At 43.2% G+C, this 26,553-nt stretch overlaps 1 protein-coding gene across 13 annotated transcripts in view; it reads left to right on the top strand.

Moving 5' to 3' along the window:
* The window catches only part of chl1b (cell adhesion molecule L1-like b), a 1,240,677-nt gene that overhangs the window by 1,184,430 nt on the left and 29,694 nt on the right, over positions 1–26,553 (top strand). For 8 of the 13 annotated variants that reach the window (XM_086001398.1, XM_086001407.1, XM_086001406.1 and 5 more), the window contains 4 exons: positions 4,898–5,011; positions 5,395–5,556; positions 7,189–7,320; positions 13,086–13,158. In XM_086001398.1, the coding sequence (XP_085857524.1) occupies positions 4,898–5,011; positions 5,395–5,556; positions 7,189–7,320; positions 13,086–13,158 (481 nt within the window). Of the gene's footprint in view, positions 1–3,140; positions 3,213–4,897; positions 5,012–5,394; positions 5,557–7,188; positions 7,321–13,085; positions 13,159–26,553 lie in introns of all 13 variants that reach the window. The other 5 variants (XM_086001404.1, XM_086001409.1, XM_086001408.1 and 2 more) reach the window with 5 other exon arrangements.

Here is a 26,553-nt window from a genome sequence, read left to right on the forward strand (position 1 = left end):
CAGCTCAATATGGGTTTATCACAAAAAAATAAGCATTTTAAATCAGTGTCAATCCAGCAACTGTGAGTAACCCAATTTTAAATTGCTGAAAATGAACTTTAAAAAATATACAAAACTATTTTCTAGTTAGATTAGGGTACAGTAGTCTGATGCCTAATAATTTTCTTTAAAATTCTAAACCTTTCAAAACATCCCTATTACTGTAGTACCCTTGCGCCCAAAAGATCCAGCTTAATTTTTGCCGCCTCCTTGAAGGCCTGTAAATGACACAATAGTTTCTGCTCTATTTAGCTGTTTTTTGTGGTGTAATTTGACGGATATCGGCATAACTGGTGCAAAAGATTGTGTAATTTGCGTTCTGCGCAACTCGAGCTTCTGCAATCTTTTGCGCTAGTTTTAAAAATGTTGTTCTAGAAGCAGGCCCCGCCCACAAAACTGGCCACATCCTCAGGGTGAATTAATCATCATTGGAAGTTTCTGCTAATGGCCCGGAATTTGCGGTTGTAATGATAGCGAAACTGTCAACGTTCGCCGTCAATACTGGGTAAAACTGTCTGCAACTTCAATTCAATTCAATTTTTTATTTGCCATATGTAACCAGTACTAGTACAAGTACAATGGAATGCTTACTCCTCATAGGGACACGTCAGCTATTCTTACAGCGCCGTGTTCAGAAAGTCAATTCAATGGCTTCCATTGGCAGTGGGAGCACGATGTCCCTCAGCTGCTCCGTCCTCGTCACCGCGGCCTCCTCCTCACTGTTGCCGGCTCCACGTGTGGTGGCCTGCTTCTCCCGCTCATGATCCGACCTCTGGCCACCATGCTCGGCTCCCCTCCTCACAGTCGGACTGCGAGCTTCCCGCCATGGAGATGCCGGCCGACGTGCTGCAGCGGGTCATCGTGGCTGCTGCTCGTTGCGCTGCGCTGCCTCCGCCCGACTCGCCAAACACATCGTTGGGATGTGAATGCTCCGGTCGTCACGGCCTCCTCCTCACCGTCGCCGGCTCCACGGTCCGATGGCCTGGAGCCTGCTTCTCCTGCTCACGGTCTGGCCTCTGGCCGCCATGCTTGGCTCCCCTCCTCCCAGTTGGAATGCCTTCCCGCCGAGGAGCTGCCGGCCGACATGCTCCAGCGGGTCGTCGTGGCTGCTGCTGCTGCTCGTTGCGCTGCGCTGCCTCCGCCCGACTCACCGAACACTTCGCTCCGGTTGCGGGAGCGAGCGGCGAGAGCGGGCCGCCCGAAGCAGGGAGAGCGTGCTAGCACCGGACCGTCTCAGCCACCATCTTGACTTTATCTATGAACTTCTAGTGTTCACACATGTGCAGTTAAACGTGAAAGCGTGGAAGTTGCTGTCAGTGATATGCTGCTCCTCCACAGGGTGTGCAGTTGCAGTCTTTGCAGATGCAATCAACACAGAATCAGTGATTTGATGTGAACTTCAACTTTTTACGCACTATTCACGCTATAAAAGCCATTGAAAATACTAAGCCTTGTTGAATGAGGTGTAACTGAGTTTTTAATGGCATACTAAGTCATAATTTTATAAGTATGGAATGTCATTCCCTCCATTCCATGATAAAAATTCCATGGTTTTTAAAATAATTATTTTATTTTATTTTATTTAACATTTGTTTATGACATTTCTGCTTCTACCTTAAACCCATGGATATGTCCCAATCTTTATATTGCTTTCTGTAAAATGAATAAAAAGTGAATTATAATCTGTGCTTTTTACTTCCTGGTTTGCCATCTGTGAGAATTTTTCAATCTGATTGGCTGCTCAGCGATCAGCTGGACACCACAGATCCCCTATAGATGGCGCCAGATTGAAAGTCATGTCGGAATAGGGGATATCGATGCTCTAGAGCCCACTAAATCTTTGTGGCCAGCTTTCTTCGAGGTCAGTGGTGAGTGCCGTCACTTTGCCGCTGACCGCAAAATCTGGGCCATTGTCTTGCACACAATGGTAGTATTATTAATTTAGTTATTTGGCCTGGAACCAAATAAATAGAGATTATTTTAAACTTGGAAGAGGCTTTTAAGCATATACACTTTGCCTCTTATTTTATTTGCAAAATCTAAAAGATAAATTACTTTGCTGAAAACAGTTGACAAGTTTATAGTTTTACACACCAAGGTAATATTAGTTAGTTCTTTGCTCAAAAAAAACTAAATCCAAAAATTAAGGGAAAAATTTTCACTTTTTTGACACTAATACCACCTCTGATGCAAATATGAAGTAAAATGCTTGCGTTTGCACAAGGAGAACGAAACAACATTTTCCTTTCCAAACGAATCATTATAATTGCATACAACTGACTTGGCCACAGAAATCTTCACTGCAGGATACAGAGTCTGCTGAAAGTGAAAGAGAATGATGGGTGCAGAGTACAAAGTATTCATTACAAGTTTGATCGATGTTTGTGCCATTTTTTTGTTATTTTTCTCTTTCTTTTACTTTAAATATTTTGTGGATCAGCAACTCAGTCCACTGTCACTCTCACCCTTGTTCCCCATCTCCCAAAGAGTATTTTTCTTGTCTAGATATCTAGGTAAATGTGTTTCAGCTAATTGGTTCTATCGCATGTTCTCACATGATATGACAAAAATGTTTCATTTATTCCGTTTGCTTTGAAATCTCCCCGTTTGCTTTGAAGTCTAAGCATGTTTACTTTGAAATGACTGGAGCTCGACAATGCAATAATAACAACTCTCAATTGGCGTGCTTGACCTGAGAATGGCAGTTTTTTCTGGAGGAAAAATTTTGGAATCTCTGTACTAAATAGTTGTTACGCATGGGGAGAAGTAAACAGTGTGATAAAATACATTAGATGTAGCGATGGTCACAAGTCACAACATGGAGATCAAAATATGTGTGTGCCAAAGTGAAAATTTAGTCCAATGTTTGTTCCAATGAAAGCTCCAGCCCTAACTATTAATAGTTTGTTCTATTCTCAATTGTTTAAATAACATTGAAAAATTAACACCATTTTATACACTTACTTTTAGTTTTACACAACAGAAGAGTAATGCAATGTATGTTGTTCAAGTAGTGTCATTGTTCCCATTTTGTTCTTTCCCGGTATCTGTTGACGGTTCTGTAAATTCTCATGTGCCTATCTCTGTGCTTTATTTTTCAGGATTCTCCTCCACTTTCTCTATTCCAACTACTTCCCCTACCCCAGTTGCCAATGATACTCTATCTTCTATAGGTATTTCATATTAAGTTGCATAATATCCTGAATTTCAGCAACACGAAATTCAAAGTGCCACATCATAGGAAACAGTTTCAAGTACTAAGGACTTTTTTTCTGTAGGCAATGGATTAGCATATTGAGATTTGTAAATTTCTCCCTGCTGTGTCTACATCTGCTCTCCACAGTTGAGGTTTATCATAGGGAGCACAGTAAAGGAATACTACCTGCAATGATGATGTGTTCATTTTCAAGCTAGAGACATGCAAAGTACACAATCAAATGACATATAAACAGGCATTTAAAAAAATTACCATATTCAAAACTGAAAATTTGCCATTTTCAACACTTTTCAAATGTACTCGCTTTGTGTCATTTATCACAAAACTACATGTAGATTGTACCCATCTGATAGGGGATTGTATTCAATGAGCCATGATGGTATTTTTACAGTCTCTGAAAGTATTTTTTACACCAGTGAAAGCAAGACTATTATATAGGCAGTAAAATGTAAAATAACCATCTTGTCTCCCAAAAATGTGGGCTAAAAATGCTTGCAAATGAGTACAATTTTGCTCCAGGAAGTGATGGACTCTTAACAGTCCATTTACTTGTGTGTAAAAGCTCTGTACCTCATTCAGACTTATAGAACTCATGAGTTGGGGATCTTTCACACCTTGGAAAGAGTTGATTCCCTGTAACCAGTGTGATTTTTCCCCCCGAGAAATATAAGTAAATAAGGGTAATGCTGTTGAAACAGAGATTGAACCATTAATCAACATTCTGCTCTTGTGTTTAATATGAAGTCATTTTAAGATGACCTTGAATTGTATTGAAGGCTGAGATACCAGAAAAGAATATGCTTGGCTTTTTTGTTACTGAGGAGACATGGCTTATACTAAACTACTGCTTAAATTGCACTTCTATCCGCAATAATTTCCTTGTGTTCATGAAATTCTTGCTCTGTGCAGCATCTAATGGCAGTTCTGCAAAGCCCTAAGTGAGAAGCTTGGTAATATTGAACATTATTCCAGGAAAAGTGTTGTAAAACTGACAGACAAAAACATTGTATTTTTCTACAATTTTACCAGTATAAAGTCTGCTTCTTATCAATCACTATCTCATCAGTTTTACCAATTTGTCTTGCTTTGTATCCTTGGGGCTTAGCAAAACCTTTCTCAACTGACCAACTAATAAGATGGAAGTGACAGTTTTTCTTTTTGCAGAGCCTGCTATATGCTGGTACCTTCCTGCAGAATGGAACATTGTAGAGTTAGCTGTTCTGCAGATTCAGCATTTCAAAAGAAAATATTTGGATTCGATCTTATATCAGCTATTTAACAACATGCATTTCTTATTCTTCTTATCAGTCTCTTTGTAGGACAGCATTAAAAACTAATTTGCAAAAATGAAACATTTATTGTTTTTGGCTCATATTTGTTTCTTTGTTCCATCCTGCAGTATGTCAGGGTTTGAAATTAATATAAATGCCATAACAAACTTGCACTTATTGCTGATTTGCAGACCAGAATCTAATCAGCACCCAACAGTTCCCTTAGTTGTAACTGATTTTTAATTACAAACCCTGCAATGTGCATGCTATTGGCAAAGTTGTAATCTAACCCTCCTTTTTCCTTTCCTGTATCTGCAAATAACAATGCTGCATTAATGCGATATTACTTGTCTTGTTACTTATTCAATAGTTCCAGTCTTGCTGAACATCAGTTCTTCTGTAAGTGCAACATATGCAAACATCAGCTGGATTCCAGGAATGGGACATGCAGCTTCTGAATTTTATGTTGCATACATGAATAACCGTAAGCTGTTCTCGCTCTCTAATTCTTGCAGAAATTGTAATGAAATCCCCATGGGCCCATTAACGTATCTATTCCACTAACCCCACTAACTATGATTAATGAAGCAAATCAATGCAGTTTATTTCTTTATAACTCACTCTCAAATTAGCAGCAGCTATAGGCAACTTTTTATTATAAATACCAAATTGTATTGTCAATGTATAATATGTATTGTTATGTAGTTTCCAATGACCTATTTCCATGGTGGTATTTTAATAAATAATAAAGTATAGTGATAAATGTGGCATAACTTTTATAATTTAACCTAATTATACTTGAGTTGTTTTGGGATTAAAATCCCAACTAATGTGTTGGAGTTAATTTTCTTAATGCAATTTCCATAGGTAAAGGTAAATGGAAGATTTCAGACGCAGTAAATGTTTCACAAAATTTCCACATCTTAGAAGGGCTAGAACCTGGAACTGAATATACAATTCGTCTTATGGCTAAGAACTGGTTTGATAACACTAGCATTTTTGAAGATGTTATAGAAACAAGGGGAAAAGGTGAGGCACTGGTCCCATTTAGAATCTAGTGAGCACATTTTTCATACATTAAAAATAAAAACACTGAAGAAGCCAGTGGCGGAGCCAGTGGGGGTGGGGGGGAGGGTGGGTGGGGGTTTGGGCAGGGAAGGGGGTCAGGGTGGATCACAACCTCTGCCCCCCACCCCCTAATTATCTTGAGGTTGGCCAAAGTGCCTTTGGAGGACTACCTCCATTTCACTCCCAGGAACCTCTGTCACCTGTCTTCAGCCTCCAGGTTTGGCCAGCAAGCCTGTGCAGTTCCTGGCTCGGCCTTCAGCCTAGGTTTGTGAACATTCCCCAGTTACCAGTTTGGTCCCCCTTCCTGGCAAGTCGGCCCCCTCTCCCCACCATATCCCACCCCACCCCCGCCCCCCCCCGCCGAATTGGCCAAACCGTGCTCCGCCACTGAAAGAAACAGAATTTGTATTTCAAAATATTGTTGTTGATATGGAAAAATATTTGTCAAAGATTATAAAAATAGAAAATATTTCAGAATAAGTCACACAAAACATATCTGGATGTTACAATCTACATGACTTATGTTGTATTGAGACAAAGGTTCAGCTGCACATAATGTTCACTTCTTTAGGTTTCTTTGTATAATAGTGCTTTGCTGCTATCCTGATGGTTCAACTTGCTTTTTCTTAATCCATCAGCATTATTTGTGCATGGGCTACTGATGCTTTCCCCATTGCTTAACTGGTTCTTGTTACTATATGCTTTATAATTCAGTCATGACTGGTATTTCAAGCCAAATTCATACATGATGAGATAACAGTGAATGAATCAACCTAATCAGTATCCATGCACACAGTAATAATTTAGGGTTCCTTTTGAATTTCAAAGCTATTCTCAATTCCCTGAATAATTTTATGTATTTGTACAGCAGATGTCAAATTTGCTTAAATTTTTATCTAATACAGAAGAAATGGTTATTACACACAGTGTTACCCATAATTGTGTTTTGAGGACATAACTATGACAGCTTGCTTTGTTCAGTTCATATATAGCTTCATGGATACCTAAAATGGAGTTATGTGACAGGGACACAGCCAAGAGTTGATTGGCAGCATAACCACTGATACAAAAACAGTGCACTGATATCAATAGCTAAGAATAACATAAAAGTCTTCAATCTTTCTTAGTAGTTAGGTTATTTTTCTATAATGTATACAAGTTATGTGCTTCTTTTAGGAAATTGAAAATTGTACTCGGCTTTTTTGGCACATTCTGACTCAGTTCTTTCATGCGTACATTGTGCCAAGTGATAACAGTGAAAAGTGTTCTTTCTAACAAAGCCAAGTTCAAGGGTATTAAGATCACACAACTGAAGCATGTGAGGTTTTTTTCTCGCAGCTCATTAGCAGGTTAGACATACCTTGTATATATATTTTTTTTTTAATCCGTTTCTAATCAAGTTTAAATATCTAAAAATGTAACAATTCTTGACATTTAGATAAGGTGCATGAGAAAAATGATGGATGGTATGTCAATTGTATAAAGTTGTAACAATTTATCTTATACTATATCTTTCTTTCTGATGGTTAAAAATATGACTTAATTTTACTAATTGCTGCTTTTCTTAATGATTAATTATGTGGCCTACAACAGCTTATGCAGGAATTCACGGAGGAATATCTACTCAAGGATGGTTTATTGGCCTGATGTGTGCCGTTGCTCTCCTTACCTTGATTTTACTAATTGCTTGTTTCATAAAGAGAAACAAAGGAGGAAAATATTCTGGTATGTACTTAAGTTTAATTATATAGCATATGAGTCAATGGCACAGAAGGAGGCCATTGGCCCATCGAGTCCGTGCCGGCTCTCTGTAGAGCAATCCAGTCAGTCCCATTTCCCCGCTCTATCCCCGTAGCCCTGCAAGTTTATTTCCCTCAAGTGCCTATCCAGTCTCCCGTTAAAAACATTGAGTGTGTCCGCTTTCACCACTTCTGTCGGCAGTGAGTTCCAGGTCCTCACCACTCGCTGCATAAAACCATTTTTCCTCACATCCTCCCTGTATCTCTTGCCCAAAACCTTAAATCTGTGTCCCCTAGTCCTTGTACCATCAACTAGCGGAACAGCCTTTCCCCGCCTAGCCTATCCAAACCCATCATAATCTTGTACACCTCTATCAAATCAGCCCTCACCCTCCTTTGCTCTAATGAAAACAAATCCAGCTTCTCCAACCTGTCCTTGTAGCTAAGATCCCCCATCCACGGAACCATTCTGGTAAATCTCCTCTGTACCCTCTCAAGGGCCTTCAATCCTTCCTAAAGTGTGGTGACCAGAACTGCATGCAATACTCCAGTTGTGGCCTAACCAGCACTTTATAAAGATTCAGCATAACTTCTCTACTTTTGTACTCAATACCTCTATTTATGAAACCCAAGATCCCATATGCTTTGCTAACCACCCTCTCTATGTCCTGCCACCTTCAGGGACCTATGCACATTAACTCCCAGGTCCCTCTGTCCTTGCGCACTCTTTAAAACTATGCCATTAAGTGTATATTGCCTCTCCCTGTTCCTTCTGCCAAAATGCATCACTTCACACTTCTCTGTATTAAATTCCATCTGCCACTTGTCTGCCCATTCTGCTAGCCTTTCTATGTCCTGTTGCAGTCGATTGGTATCATCCTCATTGTTTGCCACACCCCAAGTTTCAACAGTGAGAAAGTATATGACCACTGAATATAAATGCATATTAAAATAAATATGTTGGTTCTGATTGAAGGAATGCAAGGCCCAAAAGGAAAGAAAAGGTCAAAATAGCATAATCAGGACAGGTCTACAAATTGTTCCTGTTAGTCAGGCATGCAAATATTAATTGTTGTGTTTTTTTTACCATTTAATAGTAAAATAAGCCCACAATGAAACGTGGTATAATTATGATCTGTGTTAACATTTGCTGTAATATAACAACTATATATATAAATAATATATTTAAAATATTATGGCCTAGAAATTCAGTGGGCTGCGCCACCAGTTAGCGCCCAAAGAGGGCACTCAGTGGCTTTAGCGCCACTGGCCACGCCTCCCGCGATATTTAGCGGGGCGCTAATGGCGGCGTTAGCTTGTAGCGCTGCGCCGCCACCGATGACGTCATTGGTGTGCGCAGCACCCCGCTACCGCCCCGATCGCGATATTTGGTCGCGCCCGCCTCTGTAACGCCGGTCGCGAATCGCGACCGGTTCACAGGGCCTACCCCTGGCGGTAGTGGCGCAAATTAAGGTGGAGGTGCGGGGCGGCCATTTTTTCCGGCGGCCGCCTGCCAGCACCTCCTTGCGCCGCCCTCCCCGGCCTCCTGATCCACCCCCCGGGCAGTGCCGCTGTGTCCCAAAAGCCCGGCACTTCTCCTCGGTGTCGGGCTCTTTTGCTGGCACTCGCGATCGGTGATCGCGCTAGTGCAGGCCCCTCCCCTTAAGAAGGGGAGGAAGGCCTGCAGTACAGCAGCGTGCCATGCCACAGCATGTGGCGCTGTGGCACGTAGCGCGGCGATATTCAGTTTGAGCGCCCCAAGCGGGACGCGGGGAGCCTCGAGCAGCGCCCCGAGTCCCTCTTGGGGCGCTCCAACTGAATATCGGGAGGGCGCAAGTGGCTGTGGCCGGAGCGCTAATTCCGGCGCTCAGGCGAGCTTGGCGCCCCAAACGCAGCGCCACCGAATTTTTAGCCCTATGTCTGTGCAAACTTCCTGTATCAACTTTTCCAATATAATTACTAAGTCCACATTTAGAATGGAAACTGCAAGTTCCTCAGCCTGTATGGCAGTGAAATTCCTCTGTAGCAACCAATTCTACTTCTTTGCTTCCGAAATTGCCATAAGTTTTTTCAAAGTATTATACAAAAAAAGGGACAGGATGTATGACTACAAAATGGTCCAATTACCCTCACCCTCTAATCTCCTTTCACCTGAAGACTACCCTTCATCTAGACTCCCAATGTATAACATCATGGGAGATCGAATAGTATTGTTAAAAATCTTGTGCATGCACTTCCTGTCCAGCTTCTTGTTGTCACGATTTTTGGGCATGCTTTTATGTAAACATTTAAAATTAAAACTGCCTATGTAAACATGTAGAATGGAAATCCTGCATGTAAACAGTTGCCTGTAATGAAATAGTTGCAGACTCTGTCCTGTAGGTGAATTTATGGTGTGAGTTTCTGAAGCCTCTCTCCAAACTCAGTCACCACTTTATATTAAGAAAAACCTATGATCATCAAATAACCATGGGCACAGCCATTTCACTAGTTGTCTGTTAAAATGTAATCCAAATACAGTGCTTATCAAAAAAAATAGTCAAGTTACTTGACTTGAATTTGCAATCAACCAGAATACAAGCAAAACTAATTTACCAACAAATTATGTAAAGCAGTACTTTCAGCCCCCTTTTATTCAGTATTCTGTATAGCCAGTGTGGTATTTAATGGATAAAACCATCTATCTGATTTTTTTTAACAGAATGAACAAAATAAAATATTGGTTATATTTTCTGTATGCCTACCAACATAGGGGGAAATAGTATTGCTTTAAGATGAAAAATTGATAACGATAATTTAGTTATAAGTTCATTCAACCTAAATACTTCATTCAGATTAAAGATAGCACAGGCCTTAAATACTCTTGACTCAGGAAAACGTGAAATGTGAATAAACTTTTTCATTCCATAGAAACTGCTGAATACACCTTGCTGTCAACTCCTAATTGAAAATGCTTTCGTTGGAGAACTACTGAGATTCATTTTTTCTAGCATAGCCCCTCAAGTCCCAGATGCAGGTCTCATTTCATATTGCCAGCCAACACATTTATATGTTTCCTGCACCAAAACAAATCTCAACCCAACATCCTGATTTGGATCCCTTATGCATCTTGTCTCAAATGCTCAGCTTTCTGAAACCAACCCAACTTTCATCTGCTCCAGTTTGCTAATTAGATTCCTTTCATTACTGAGACCAAAGACACACTTGACATACATAATAACCTAGTTTCCAGACCGAAATAATAAACAGAGATTGGGAAGGAGATTGGTATAAATACTATGAAAGAGCACAGGACCCAATGTTTCTGAACTGGTTCAAACTAGCCAAAATAAGTGTACATGTATGGGGATATATGTGTATGAGAGAGGGGTGTTGGTATGCATTAGAGTTTAGTAACCAAATGTAGGAATAACTATTTTTCACTGTCTAGTGGGTTGGGGAATGCTGCTGGTATAATCTGAATTCTTAACTTTGTGATATTCTATCTGAATGATCATCCCTAATCTATCAAATGGATAAATCTGGATTAGTTTTTCTCCTGAAAATGAATTACTGCTTCTGACTAAAAATAATCAGCTTTCCAGGCCCATGACCCATTCTCTGTGACCTCCCAATGCTAATTCCTCAGATGATGCATTTAAGCATCTAGGAGTAGACCAGTTGTAAGATTTCAATTTAAATAAAATCTGTTTGAAAATTAATGACATGATCAATGACTAGGATTAAAATATCAGCGTGTGACCTTTTTGTACAGTATTTCAAGCCAGAAAACAGAATAAATAATGATATTAGCATTTCTACTCAGCTATTTAAAAAGTTTTTTGGGGGAAAAAATTGTTAAACAAACAAAACATAGAGCTAAAAATCCTAAATATGGTAGAGCAGACCAGACCAGGTAGAGATAACAGGTTCCCTTCCTATACTGAATGTTTTAATTTATGATATTGCTATAATGTTAGATTCAGCTCATAGGGGGCTAGCTCCCATGGCCATGCAGCATCTTTCTCAACATGAGGCCAATTGCCTGGCTCTCATCACAACAATGATATTTTGAAATGTTAATTAGTAAACAAAGGGGAGATTATTGTTCACCATCTCGAGAATTTCATGTCAGGAAGCGGGTTGGGGGTGGCAGTGGGCATCCCTCTTAAGGTGCTGGCATCAACACTGCTCATTATGCAGATTTCTGTAGCTTTGAGATGGGAAAACCCCAGATGTCAATGAGTTAAAATGACCTGTCAGCACAATGGGAGTACCTTCACTTCAAGGACTGCAGGAGTTCAAGACGGCACCACCACCTTCTCAAGGGCAATTAGGGATGGGCAATAAATGCTGGCCTTACCAGTGATGCCCACATCCTGTGAATGAATAAATAAATAAAAATCCGAGGCTATCAGCAAAGATGATTTTCATCAAATATTAATAGCTGTCTACTCTGGCTTACTTCAGCAATGAAAGGGGCCCAACCAGGGCATCAGTAAGGTTGTGCCTTTGTTATTTTTTAATGAAACAAGAGCATAAGGATATGGCTTACATCACCATATTCTGTTCATTTATGTACCTCATGTAAAATGAACCCATTTATTAGTTTGCAATCCTACCTTGTCTTGTTTGAATGCTTTCAGTCCATTTTTCAAAAAGACAGAAAAATATAAGTGGTGGCGTGTGTGACATAACAGTAGCTGATAGGCACAGCAAGATTTCTAGTTCACAAACCCCAGGTCACGATATAAGTTAACTAGATATTGGACAGTAAATTGTGCACTCCAGATCATAAGGAATGTGAAGTCCACTGACACGAGTGCCAATTACGCTGAACCTGAAAGAATAGCTAGTGCAAAACTGAAAAAGATTTGCAACTATTACAGTAATATTTCCTTAGTCTAGGTGCTACCTGGCTCCAAATAAAATCTTGTGTCTGATCTCACTAATTCCCCTCTGGTAAACAAATCTCTGATATTTCAAAAAACTAAATTAAATCTGAGAAAGCTCATTATAATTTGCCTATAATCATATGCAAGCATGGTAAGCCTGATAAGACATTTAATTTTGAATTAATTTACACAATATTTCTGCCAAATCTTGTGCACATTTCAAAGACAAGATCTATCTTTTGTCTCAACTTTTAACATGTCATTTCATTCAGAATTATGATAACTGGTAAAACTAAGATCAGCATCTGCATTTTTGAAAAAAAATCCATCTAGTTATAATTAAAAGTATTCTATACAATTGTTATTCAATTTTAATGTTATAAAGGGAGAGACCTATTCAGCTATCAGTACCTTTCAGTTCTCCTTTGTTACTGTGCTTAATACCTTTCAAATTGCCAATCAAAGGCAACTTGGTACAGACATTTTGTGAAATAACTCTTTGCTGTCACATCACAAAACAGATTGCATTTAATTCATTATGTCACTGAAAGGGAATTCTGCACAAGCTTCTCTGCTTTTCGACTGCCACCAATCAGTTGTTTGAAAGCATAAAAGACCGGAATAGGAAGAATTGAGGAATCATAGAAGATAAAAAGGTGTTTCCATTAATGACATAAAGGATTAAGTGGCAATTCAGCAAAGTACCTTTTCCTTTTAAAGTATAATGCAAAAAAAGGTGAATAGCAGTTATTTTTTGATATTTTGTTTGAGGTTTATTTTCTCAATTGAACTCTGGAGCTCAGGGTCGAAAACCAAGAAATAACAGGCCAAATATGATTTCTGATATCATTATGTATTATTCATTTTCTTTCTGCAGTTAAAGATAAAGAAGATGCTCGTGCTGATCCAGAAGCACAACCAATGAAAGAAGAAACGTTTGGAGAATATGGGTAAACATTTTTAAAGTCATACGGCTGATCAGAACAAATTCTTTACCATTCATGTTCTATTTTTCTCCAGTAATACTTTACTTTGTTACTTTAAATTCAGCCATGCTTAAACAGTATGCAGGCATTGTTGCAGCTGCCTCTAACATTATTAAATCCTGCTACATTCATAATTTTATTTTAATTGTTTTTATTTTGTTTTTAAATCAAACTGCATGCCAAGAATTTAGAAGGAAAGTTATATTTATTCAGAATCCACTTGAATGGTGATATTGGTCATTTTTATCACGGTGACTTTGTAAATCAATAATCTATAACTAGTAGCTGAATAGGTATAACAGTTAGGATTCCTTCAGTATTTTATTTCAGACTGCAATAACTGAATACAGTAATAATTTACTAAATGAGCTGTGTGCATAGAGCTGGGAGAATCTACTAAATGGAGTGGCTTGCTAAACATGGCAACGGGAATTTGGTGAGAGCTGTAAATAGTGGGTAAATAATATAGATAATGGTCTGGATTTTGAGACCAGTGGCGAAGGAACGGCACTAGCCGCTCACCTCGCTGATACTTAATTTAAAAAAAAATCTCCAACACTAATTATCTTCTGAGAATGAGACTCCACACTTGTAAAATTAATTTTTCAGGGTCAGAGAGTTTGTTCAGCTGTAATTAGCACTTATCACACTGTTAAAAACTCACTTGCTCCTGAATTCACCAGCCCAAACTTTTTTCTGCCATCTTTAGTGTGGAACTAGTGGGCAAGTACTCCAAGTTCACACCGTTACAGTGATTACAGTGCCGAGTCTATTGGCAAGGACTGCAACATTGCACCCTGTGGAGGAGCGGGGTATCTCTGACAACAATTTCTGGATTTCCGCATTTAACTGCGCATGTGCGGACGCCAGAAGTTGCTGTCCGATTTAACCCGTTATAACGGTGAGCGCTGTTCGCAAAATCCGGCCCAGCGTGTTTTTAATCGAGCTGAAATTGAACATTATTTTCTTACTTTAAAATGTTACTTTAATACTGTAAGTCTGTGGCAGTTAACAGTCAATCAGCTGTAAGTGGGTACCTGACTAGGTGTTAATTGTTGTGGCTGGCTGTTGACTGACTAGTTGTAACTAGGGTGTTTGTAAAAGGTATATATTAGAGCATGGGTTCTCAACCTTTGTGCATTTGAGGCCCCTTCCCATGTAATAAAAATTCCACGGACCCCTGTCGGGGTGGGGGGGGGGCGGGTGGGGGTCGAGTGGGGGGGAATGGAAAGAAGAGGGTGTTGATGGGGAAGGGGTGTGGGCGGAGAAGGGGGTGTGTGAGGGGCGAGAATGGGGGTTCATCTCACATGGTTGCCATTAGCAACCGTCAAAGTTCACTAGGCCTCGGCCCTTCAACACAAGCAGGAATAACTTTCCACCCACTTTACGGTGCCTAGAGGCCCTTGTGCCCAGGCCCCAGGCCTCACTCAACTTCCAACAGATCTTCAGTGCATTCGAAGGTGATCTCAAACTGAAAAGGGTTGTAAAATGGCGATGGATTGTCCATCACCACCACATTGTTCGCCAGCACCTTCGCCATGGCTCCTGCAGAGTAAATTTGTGTTTTTCCCCTCAGGCCCACCCGCGCTGGTTTAAAACAGGGACTGAGGCCCCAGGCTGGTTTGGCAGAGTGTGACGGGCCCCAAGTCTTTGCTTTCCCGCAGAAGCTCCGGCTCATTCTCCTCCTCCACCTGCCGATCTCAATTGGTTCACAGAGCCCCCACAGGCTGCGCATGCTTCTACCGACACTGAAGGCCCGGGGAGCCCAGGTCTGGCCACCGACCTCCCCACAGGGCATCACCTGCAGGTGGCAGCAGTGAGGCTGGTCCACCCAAAGCCACCTGCTAAAACTAGTTGATCTCCTGTGGCGTGGACCCCTTGAAATCTTCTCACGGACCCCTAGGGAGCCGCAGACCACAGTTGAGAACCTCTGCATTAGAGGGATATCTGCCACACACACAGCTGGGAGAATCTAATGAACGAAGTGGCTTGTTAAACAGAGTGGCAATGAGAATTTGGTGAGTGTGGGATGAAGGTGCTAAGTAATTTAAACCAAGGGGCAACAGTAAACATATAAATATTCAGTGTAATTAATTGGCTGTAAAGGGATTTTTATAAGTAAATGATGGGACAGTTGAGACCCTTTGCCTGCAATTCCTGTGTCATGTGTGACCTCCAGGACGCTTCATGTGTCTCGTATAACCATGTGTTCAGGAAGTGTCTCCAGCTGCACAAACTCGAGTTCAGGGTTTCTGAGCTTGAGGAGTGGCTAGAGTGCTTGCAGGGCACACCGGAAGCTGAGAATTTCCTGGTACATACTTTCTAGGAGGTGGTCACCCCGCAGCTGCAGAGAGTTCAGGAGGCGAGTGGGTGGCCGTCCGGCAGGGTATAAAGAGGCAGGCAGTGCAGGAATCCTCTGGGAGTGTGACATTCTCAAATTGGTTTTCAGCGCTGACTAGTAACGACACCTTGGGGGAATGCAGCCTGGAGCACGTCCACGGCACTGTGGGGCAAATGACTGCACAGCAGCAAAGTGTAGAAATGCAGTGATCATAAGGGATTTGATAGTCAGGGGGATAGACAGGCATTTTTGTACACGCTGACGTGAGTCTCGCATGGTGTGTTGCCTCCTTGGTGCCAGGGTCAAGGACATCACTGAAAGAGTGCAGAACATTTTGAGGGGGGAAGAGGAACAGCCAGAATTCATGATCCATGTGGGAACCAATGACATAGGAAGGAAATGGGTTGAGGTCCTGCAGTCAGAATTTCATGAGCTGGGGAGGAAATTAAAATGGAGGACCTCAAAGATAGTAATCTCTGGATTACTTCCAGTGCCATGCGCTAGTGAGTAGAGGAATATTAGGATAAAACAGGTTATCGGGTGGCTGGAGAAATACTGCAGGAGATAGGGCTTCAGATTCCTGGGGCATTCGGACCAGTTCTGGGGCAGGAGGCACCTGTGCAAGGTTGAGGGTTACACCCAACAGAGTGTAAGCAGTTTTGATCCTAGCCCAATTGCTAGACGGACGGTTCGAATTGCCCCCGCCTTATGAAAGTTCTATACCCGGGAATTATTATTCAGAGTGTAAATGGAATAAGTCACGGACAGGAATGCTTCGGTAAAAAATCATACTTATATTTATTTGGTTTAACATACACTGGCTAAAATATGTACTACTAAACAAAATCACTGCCTCTGTGGAGAATAAAATCCAGGTTACAAACAACATACATACAGTACACAACTGGGGACTATAACATGCAGTAATTCCCTTGTTGCTATGGTGGACTCTAACTCCACCCCTACCAATGAATTACCCAGTCGCATAAGCCCCTTTGCCTGGCTGAACCAAACGAAGCTTCCACCCTGGAATAGCCCAAAAAAACTTCATTTCTGAGAAAAACCCTGAGCCCTTACACCTCACCCAGCTCGCCTGGGATATCTGGTTACCGGCTTGGGACACTCGAGACCATGCTTACCACCACACACAATCGGTCTCGATCGCTCCGCTCAGCTGTGGGCAGTCACTGCCCGGAGGCCATTCCCCGTGAGGGGTATGCGGTTCTCAGTCTCAGCGGCTTCTTCCTCTGGTACTTCTTCTTGTTAGGTCGATCTTGGTGGAGCGAGAGCGAGAGAGAGAGAATGGTGGAAAAGGATCTATCTTTATAGGAGTCTTGCTACCCCTGTCTTTCCCGCCAATCTTTAAAATCCTTTTGTTTCTAAGCACTCCGGTGCTTAGTCAGTGGTGGGCCATCATCAGACCCATGAGTATTCCGTGATTGGAATAATGGCCCTAAGTATGGGACATTTCTCAGTCTTTGTGTTGGGAAAAACTGGCTCCTCTTCGGCTGGCTAGGCTAGTGGGTTCATTGTTCTGCTTCTCTTCTGAGATGGAGGTGAGAAGTGCTTTTGCATATTAGAGTGGCTTTCTAATAGGTTCAAGTTAACGGGTGCCTCAGGGTCCTCAGCCCCTTTGTCAATGGCCCCCCCTTTCCTTTTTCCAGGACTGTCGTGTGAACCCATACATTCTGGATGACTGACAGTTCTTTTGTCACAGCCAACTGCCATGCGTTCTCTGGAGGTTTAACAAACCAGTTTTTCACGTATCTGCACAGGGCGATCCCATCACAGGGAAAATCCCCTCAGAAAAATCCCATAAAGTCCCCAAAATATTCTCGACTGAGTCCATTCTTCAAACAGAGACTTTGCGATCTCTTCAGAGCTCTATCCAATATTCTCGCAGGAAGGTTAACTAGTACTGTGGGGGGGGATTTAAACTAATTTTGCAGGGGATGGGCACCAGGATGAAACAATAGAGGGGAGAAATAAAGTTAACAGAAGAGGCAAATAGCACTAGAGTAAAGAATAGTTCAGAAATAGGAGGGATCAAACAGGGGACAAATGCAAAGCAGTCTAGATGAGTTTGGAGCGCATATATGTAAGTGCACGGTACATGGTAAATATGGTTGGTGAGCTGCAGGCACAAGTTGCCACATGGGACTATGATATAGTGGCAATAATAGAGACCTGGCTTAAAGAACAAGAGGATTGGGAACACAGTATTCCTGGCTACAAGGTATTCAGGAAAGACAGGCAAGGAAAAAAAGATGGGGGAAGGTGGCAGTATTGATCAAACAAACTATTATAGCACTGGAAAGGAATAATGTAGTTGAGGGGCCAACGGCAGGGTCTATTTGGTTAGAATTAAGGAACAATTGAGAAGCTATTACGCAACTGAGTGTATATTGTCGGCCACCAATTAGTGGGAAGGAGATAGAGGAGCAAATTTTCAGGCAAATTACAGAAAGATGCAAGAACTACAGAGTAGTTATGATGGGGGACTTCAATTAACCAAATATAGCCTGGGATAGTAACAGTGTAAAGGGCAAAGAGGGGGAGGAATTCTTGAAATGTGCACAAGAGAACTTTCATGATCAGTGTGTTTCCAGCCCAACAAGGAAGGAAGCAGTGCTGGATCTAGTTCTGGGAAATGAAGTGGAGCATGTTTCAGTGGCAGAGCATTTTGGAAACAGTGATTATAATATCATCAGGTTTAGAATAGATATGGAAAAAGACAAGATACACTCAAGCATAAAAATAATTAACTGTTCAGTGAGTTGAAAAGAGATCTGGCGCAGGTGGATTAGAATCAAAAGTTGGTAGACAAAATAGTAATTGGAGGCCTTCAAAGAGGAGATGGTTCGGGTACAGAGTAGACACATTCGAAGAAAGGAAGAGCATCCAAAGCTAGAGCTCCCTGGATGACTAAAGATACAGGAAATTCTCTTTTTACCGGCACCGAAATAACCGGAAGTTTCTCTTAACCAGCAAAATTCAGGAGTAGGTTCAGGTAAGCTTTACTTCATATTAGTGGCCATGTAACTGGGGTTCCTGGATCTGAGGCCGTGTAACCGGGGTTCCTGCACCTGTTGCCATGCAACAGGGACGCCTGGATCTGTGGCCGTGTAACCGGGGTCCCTGCACCTGTTGCCATGCAACAGGGACGCCTGGATCTGTGGCTGTGTATGGGGCTGTCGTACCTTAGTAAGTATACCTCTCTGTAATCTGGACTTTTTGATCAACCGGCAGCACGCCGGTCCCGTCGGTGCCGGATAAAAAAGAGTTTCCTGTATAGAGGTTAAAATGAAGCAGAAAAAGGAGGCATATGACAATTGTAAGGTTCATAATACAGTAAAGAATCAAGTTGAATATAGAAAGTATAGAAAAGATCTAAAAAAGGGAATAAGAGGGGCAAAGAGAGAGTATAAGAATAGATTAACGGCTAACATAAAAGGGAACCCATAGTCTTTTATAAACACATAAATAGCTAAAGGGTAGTCAAAGAAATGGTGGGGCCGAGTAGGGACCAAAAAGGAGATAATCTTGTGGAGGCAGAGGGCATGGCTGAGGTACTAAATGAATACTTTGCATCTATCTTCACGAGAGAAGAGGATGCTGCCAATGGAGACAGTAGCAATATTGGATAGAATAAAAATAGATAAGGAGGAGGTAATTAAAAGGTTGGCAGTCCTCAAAGTAGAAAAGTCACCCGGATTTGATTCAACCAAGGTTACTGAGGGAAGTAAGGGTGGAAATTGTGGAGCCGTTGGCACAATCTTCCGATTCTGGTAAAATGGGCAGACACGTGTCACATGATATTTAATGCAGAGAAGTGTGAAGTGATACATTTTGGTAGGAAGGATGAGGAGAGGCAATATGAAATAAATGATACAATTTTAAAAGGGTGCAAAAACTGTGAGACCTGGGGATGTACGTACACAAATATTTGGAGGTGGCAGGACAAGTTGAGAAGGCTGTTATAAAAGCATATGGGATCCTTGGCCTTATTAATAGAGGAATAGAGTACAAAAGCAAGGAACTTATGTTAAACCTTTATACAACACTGGTTAGCCCTCAGCTGGAGTATTGTGTTCAATTCTGGGCACCACACTTTAGGAAGGATGTCAAGAGCGGGTGCACAAGAGATATACTAGAATGGTATCAGGGATGAGGAAATTCAATTATGTGGAGAGTCTGGAGAAGTGGGGGTTGTTCTCCATAAAGCAGAGAAGGTTAAGAGGAGATTTGAGAGAGGTGTTCAAAATCATGAATGGTTTTGATAGAGTAAATAAGGATAAACTGTTTTCAGTGGCAGAAGGGTCGGTAACCAGAAGACACAGATTTAAGGTAAATGGCAAAAGAACCAGAGGCGACATGAGGAAACATTTTTTTACACACCGAGTTGTTGTGACCTGGAATGCGCTGCTTGAAAGGGTGATGGAAGCAGATTCAACAGTAACATTTAAAAGAGAATTAGATAAATACTTGAAGGGAAAAAATGCATAGGGCTATGGGGAAAGAGCAGGGAAGTGGGATTAATTGGATAGCTCTACTGAATATTTGGCATAGACATAATCGGCCGAATGGCTTCCTCCTGTACTGTATCAGTCAATGATTCTATGATGAGGGTGTTGGAACAATCCTTTCCCACTGAAATAAATAGCCATAGACTTATGTTATTTCTGAAAAAACATTTGTTTACATGCAACCCAATTTTTATCTTTTCTCCTGTTAAATACATGGAAATTCGGCTGGTTAGTGCCTCCCGTTAGCGCCTCCAGGGGACGACAATGGGGCACTAACCACTTACCACCTGGGCGAGGTGAGTATATCGCCTGCAGCTCAATTCGACGGGAGGTTTGCAGCGGCGGTACAGCGTTGCGCCCCGATCTCCTTCACCCGGAGATCAGATGTCATCGCCGTGCGCATCGCCTTGGCTCCACCCCGGACCCAAACTTCGGTTTCCCCCCCCTGCAGTATCGCCAGGCAAAAACATTGGCAGCTGCAGGATGCGTTCATCGGGAGGCCAGGTGCTTCGGGGGCAATACTTGAAGGTGAAGTGGCCGAGGTAGGAAAAAAAATACTGAAATGCTCTTTCTCTTTTTTTTGCTTTCTTCCCCCAAGCGCTCAAGCAGTGCATCAGGCTGATCGGGCTGGATCGCGGCTGTCATCGGGAACCAGGTAAGTTTACCACTTGCAGAGCCTGCAACGATGGCCCTTCCCTTTAAGGGAGGGAAGGAGCCTTCCAACGCGGCAGTGCTGCACGGCCCATTGTGCAGCACCTACCGCCCTGCCTGTTGCGCTCCAAGAAGGAAGTGGAGCGCTTGATTTAGCGCTCCACTTCCTTCCTGGAGCGCAGAACCAAATTTTTTAAAAGTTGAAAGACATTAGCACCTGGCGCTAATTTTTTCAACTTTTAAAAGTTAGCGCCCCAAATGGGGCTATAATGAATTTCTCCCCCAAGGAGAAATTCCCCTAGAGGGTCATTTGGGGCGCTAAGTCAAAAATGTTTGAAAGTTAGCGCCAGGCACTAACCTTTTCAAACATGTGAGAAATTCCCATTTTTTGCTCTAAGAGGGAAGTGGAGTGCTAAATCAAGCGCTCCACATGCCTCTTGGAGCGTAAGAGGTGGGGAATGTCCCGATCCGGAGCGATGTGCTCAGCAGCGCCATGCATGGTGCTGCCGCGTTGCAGGGGCTCTTCCTTCAATTAAAGGGAAGGGCTCCCTGTTGCGAGCTCTGCATTTTTTTTGGCATCTCTGGAGCACCGGAGTGCGGGAGTGCCGCGTGATCAGCCCCAGAGGTGGAAACGAGGGGAATTTCGCCCCTTATGCCATTTAATTTTTTCCATTTTTGTACTTGATCAGTGCAGTATTAACTTAAAAATCTGTATTTGTTTGCAAAGCACAGTGTAGAGTTAGGGCCGCAGCAGATGAATTGTATTAAAAGGAAAACGTTAATATTTTTCTGCCAAATAGGTTTCATACATAGTCTTTGTATTATTCATATAAATGGTCTTAAATTCATTTCGTAGCAGTGTTCAATCGCTACAGCATTTTATTAGATCGATCTCGGTCATTTTCGTGAATGGATGGGCCAGGGGCTTTTAATTTTCTTTTGGATAATTAATTTAAACAGAATCATCTGGATTTATGCATAAATTTTCAATCATAAAATTAGCTGGTGAGCACTTCATATTACCTGTGTGAACCACATTTTAATACTTTTGATGATCAGCAGATTTTTTTTTAAAAATGATGGAAAGTACGACAACAAGATAGGTGGATGGGAAAATAACTGGAATATTTTGCTCCCACTCTAATTTTCATTGTAATTCTGAGCTGAGTACTATATTGACTGACTGGTTTTGCCAACCATACTTTCCTGTGAAACAGATATATTATCTGCTTTGATTTTCATGTTGTAATTCAATTACCAGGACCCCTGTGGAGTCAAAATGTCATCCTTCTTGTGGGATTTTTACATTCTCTTGAGTCAATATTAGATTTTGTCTTTGTCCTTCCTGTGATGAGAACAGAAACCACCATCTTTCCCTTTTTGTGCAATGAGACTTGGATACCAAGTTTCTTTTGCACATCATTTTCTTTATACCATTTTAAAAATTGCGCATCGACTACAAAATATCCAATCAAACAAAACCAATAACTAAACCCTCATTGATCAATTCAAATTGTAATCATCTTTTCTGTTTATTGCTATTCCACCCCTTCCTTTGCAGTCCTGACCTGTGACAGCAGAAATAAATGATATTGCTCACTAAATGTTACATTTTTAAGAACATAAAAACATAAGAAATAGGAGCAGGAGCAGGAGTAGGCCATTTGGCCCTTCGAGCCTGCTCCGCCATTCAGTAAGATATTGGCTGATCTTCTACCTCATCTCTACGTTCCTGCACTATCTCCATATCCCTTGATTCCCTTAATATTCAAAAATTTATCGATCTCTGTCTTGAATATACTCAATGACTGCGCTTCCACAGCCCTCTGGGGTAGAGAATTCCAAAGATTCACCACCCTCTGAGTGAAGAAATTTCTCCTCATCTCAGTCCTAACTAGTCGAACCTTATTCTGAGACTGTGACCCCTGGTTCTAGACTCCCCATCCAGGGGAAACATCCTCCCAGCATCTACCCTGTCAAGCCCTCTAAGAATTTTGTATGTTTCAATGCGATCACCTCTCATTCTTCTAAACTCTAGAGAATATAGGCCTAGTCTACTCAATCTCCCCTCACAGGATAATCCCCCCATCTCGGGAACCAGTCTGGTGAACCTTCGTTGCACTCCCTCTATGACAAGTATATCCTTCCTTAGGTAAGGAGACCAAAACTGTGCAGAATACTCCAGGTGTGGTGTCACGTGCAGTAAGACGTCTTCACTCTTATACTCAAATCATCTTGTAATAAAGGCCAACATACCATTTGCTTTCTTAATTGCTTGCTGTACCTGCATGTTAACTTTCAGTAATTCATGTACAAGGACACCCTGGTCCCTCTGAACACCCAACATTTCCCAATCTCTCACCGTTTAAAAAATACTTTGCTTTTCTATTTTTCCTACCAAAGTGGATAACTTCACATTTCTCCACATTATATTCCATTTGCCATGTTCTTGCTCACTCACTTCCTGTCTATATCCCCTTGAAGCCTCCTTGCATCCTCCTCACAACATTCCCACCCAGCTTTGTATCATCAGCAAACTTGAATATATTACATTTGTTCCCATCATCCAAATCATTGATGTAGATTGTGATTAGCTGAGGCCCAAGCACTGATCCTTGCAGTACCCCACTAGTTACAGCCTGCCAACCCGAAAATGACCCGTTTATTCCTATTCTCTGTTTTCTGCCCATTAACCAATCCTCACTCCATGCTAGTATATTACCCCCAATCCCATGAGCCCTAATTTTGTTTAATAACTTCTTGTGTAGCAACTTATCGAATGCCTTCTGAAATTCCAAATATACCACATCCACTGGTTCCCCCTTATCTATTCTGCTAGTTACAACCTCAAAAAACTTTAACAGATTTGTCAAACACGATTTCCCTTTCATAAATCCTTGTTGAGCCTGCCCAATCCTATTATTATTTTCTAAGTGCCCTGTTACCAAGTCCTTAATAATAGATTCTAGCATTTTCCCTACTACTGATGTCAGGCTAACTGGTCTGTAGTTCCCCATTTTCTCTCTCCCTCCTTTCTTAAATAGTGAGGTTACATTTGCTGCCTTCCAGTCTGCGGGAACTGTTTTAGAATCTATGGAATTTTGGAAAATGACAACCAATGCATCCACTATCTCTATAGCTACCTCTTTCAAAACCCTAGGATGTAGGCCATCAGGTCCAGGGGATTTATCAGCTTTCAGTCCCATTAATTTCTCCAGTACTATTTTTTTACTAAAGTAATTTCCTCATTCTCGCGAGACCCGTGGTTCTCCAGTATTTCTGGGAAGACCGACACAAAGTATTTGTTTACTTTCTTGACCATTTCCTTATTCCCCATTATAATTTCTCCTGTCTCACCTATAAGGGACCCACATTTACTTTCGCTAATCTTTTCCTTTTTACATACTTATAGAAGCTTTTACAGTCTGTTTTTATATCTCTCTCTAGTTTACTCTCATATTCTATTTTCCCTTTCTTTATCAATTTCTTGGTCCTCCTTTGCTGAATTCTAAAATCCTCCCAATCCTCAGGCTTACTACTCTTTTTGGTAACATTATAAGCCTCTTCCTTTGATCACGTTTTTCATGTGGGGTTTTTGTGCCTTAAAGGAATGTATATTTGTTGTAAATTATGTATTAATTCTTTAAATGCTAGCTATTGCTTGTCTAACATCATGGCCTAGAAATTCAGTATAGCCACTTTTGGGGCGGTAAAGTCGGGCGGGCGCTAAAGTTTGCGCCCGGCGCAAAGTCGATGGCACTTCGCCGATATTCAGTAGCTTCGCCCTAAGAGGTTGCTTGAGCGCTAAAACTGGTGATGCACACCTATCTTTAGGCGCTAAGCCGGCAGTGCTGAGGGATAGCGCCGAGGCCGGGTGCAGCGCAGGTGCGGTCATTTCTTGATTGACAGCAGACACCGTGGCGCCGGCCAGCTCTTAAAGGGGGAAGGGTCGACTTACTCTGCTGCAACGGCCTGCACACTGCAGCCTTCCAGCTAGGCCTGAACACTGCTGGTGATCAGAAGGAGCCATGGCAATGGTACAGAAGGCCCGTGAGCGTGCCCTGCGCTTCTCAGCCCGTGACTTGAAGGTGATGGTGAGGGCCTTGGAGAAGAGACAGCACATCTTGTTCCCGGACACTGGCAGGAAGCCTCCCACCAGCGTCTATAGGAAAGCCTGGAGGGAGGTCGCCCGCTGGGTGTCGGCCACCGGCGATGCCCCCAGGGACAATGTCCAATGCCGGAAGAAGTTTAATGACCTGACCAGGATTGTCAGGGTGAGTACCCTTTCCAGTCTCCTCCTCATCCTTGCATGTACACCTGACATGATGGGCAAAGGGACCTGAAAGCCCTAATGGCCAGCCCTCAGCCAGCAGCTATGGGACAGTCATGAACATCAATTGCACATTCTGCACTTTACACCATGGGAGGCAGCGCACACCACATCAGGGCTACACACTGGCCAAGCTATTCCACCATGGGAGGCAGCGCACACCACATCAGGGCTACACACTGGCCAAGCTATTCCACCATGGGAGGCAGCGCACACCACATCAGGGCTACACACTGGCCAAGCTATTCCACCATGGGAGGCAGTGCACACCACATCAGGGCTACACACCGTACTTACAGGCCGTCCTTTCTCTTGCAGGCAAAACTTGCCAACAACCAAAGGCACCAGGAGGAGACCGGGGGAGGCCGCCCCCAGATCCAGGAGCTCACTCCCCTGGAGGAGCGCGTGAGTCGCCTCATGGGACCCCGGGTGATTGGGCCCGTCGCCTGTGGAGATGCCGACCCTCTTCTGGGCCACAATGGTATGGACATCACCTTTTGGACCTCTCTCGTCGCACTTGCGCATCCGATCTACCTCCTTTGCCATTGTCCGACCAATGCGCTGAATGCCACCAGTCATGCCTCCCTCGCTGACGCCCTCTCCTCACTCTAAAGCTACTCTTGTGCCTTCCTGCTTTCAGCTGGTGACGAGGAGCTCCCTGAAGCTGCCAGTGACAGCCCCTCCGAGGAGGAGGAGGAGGAGGAACAGGAAGGCGGACCATCAGGGCAGCAGTCAGGTGCGGCTGCAGATGCCGAAGTAGTGGACACGTCTTCCCTGGAGGAGAGCCTGTAGGAAGTGTCGGAGGGGAGTGGAGCTGCTGGGACCAGTGGCGTCCAGCAACCCAGGAGGGCTGCGGTTGGTCCGTGGCCTTCCCCCCAGAGGGGGGAAGGATCGGAGGGGAGTGCAGTTGCTGGGCCCAGTCGCCGCTGGCAACGTGGCAAGGGTCGGGCAGCTCTGCCCCCTGCTCCCCAGCGGGAGAGTCCGGACTCCAGTCCGGCCACGTTCAACTCAGAGGAGGTGCGCCACCTCGATCAAATGGCCCAGGATTCGGATTGCCGGCACACCGAGCTGATGGGGGTAGTGGCACGGATGCCTGAGGCGATCGAGTCTCTGGCTAGTAGTGTGCGCGAGTTCGGGGCCTCACATGCCGCGAGTGGCCGGCTGATCAGTGATGCCGTCCAGACAGTGGCTGCTCTGTTGCGGTCGCAGACCAGGGCAACAGGGGCACTGACTGCTGCCACACGCGCTGCGTCAGCCAGGCATCGCCTGGTCACCCGCCGCGCTGCAGCAGCACGGCGGGCTGCCCTTCGGCAGATTGGTGCACATGCTGCAGTGCGGGCCCGGGCGAGTGCCAGAGTGCCACATCACCAGCCAGGGCCTACCATCCGCCAGATTGCACACATTCCTCCAGCCATCACCGCCACTGCCCCAGTGGCGCCTCAACGGCAAGCGGCTGCAAATGATGTTGGCCAGGCACAGCTGCGTAAATCACCAGCCGGCCCCTCGAGGGC

This window comes from Somniosus microcephalus, chromosome 11 (genome assembly GCF_052327205.1).
Source record: "Somniosus microcephalus isolate GS21.2 chromosome 11, FLI_Smic_1.0, whole genome shotgun sequence".
NCBI lineage: Eukaryota > Metazoa > Chordata > Chondrichthyes > Squaliformes > Somniosidae > Somniosus > Somniosus microcephalus.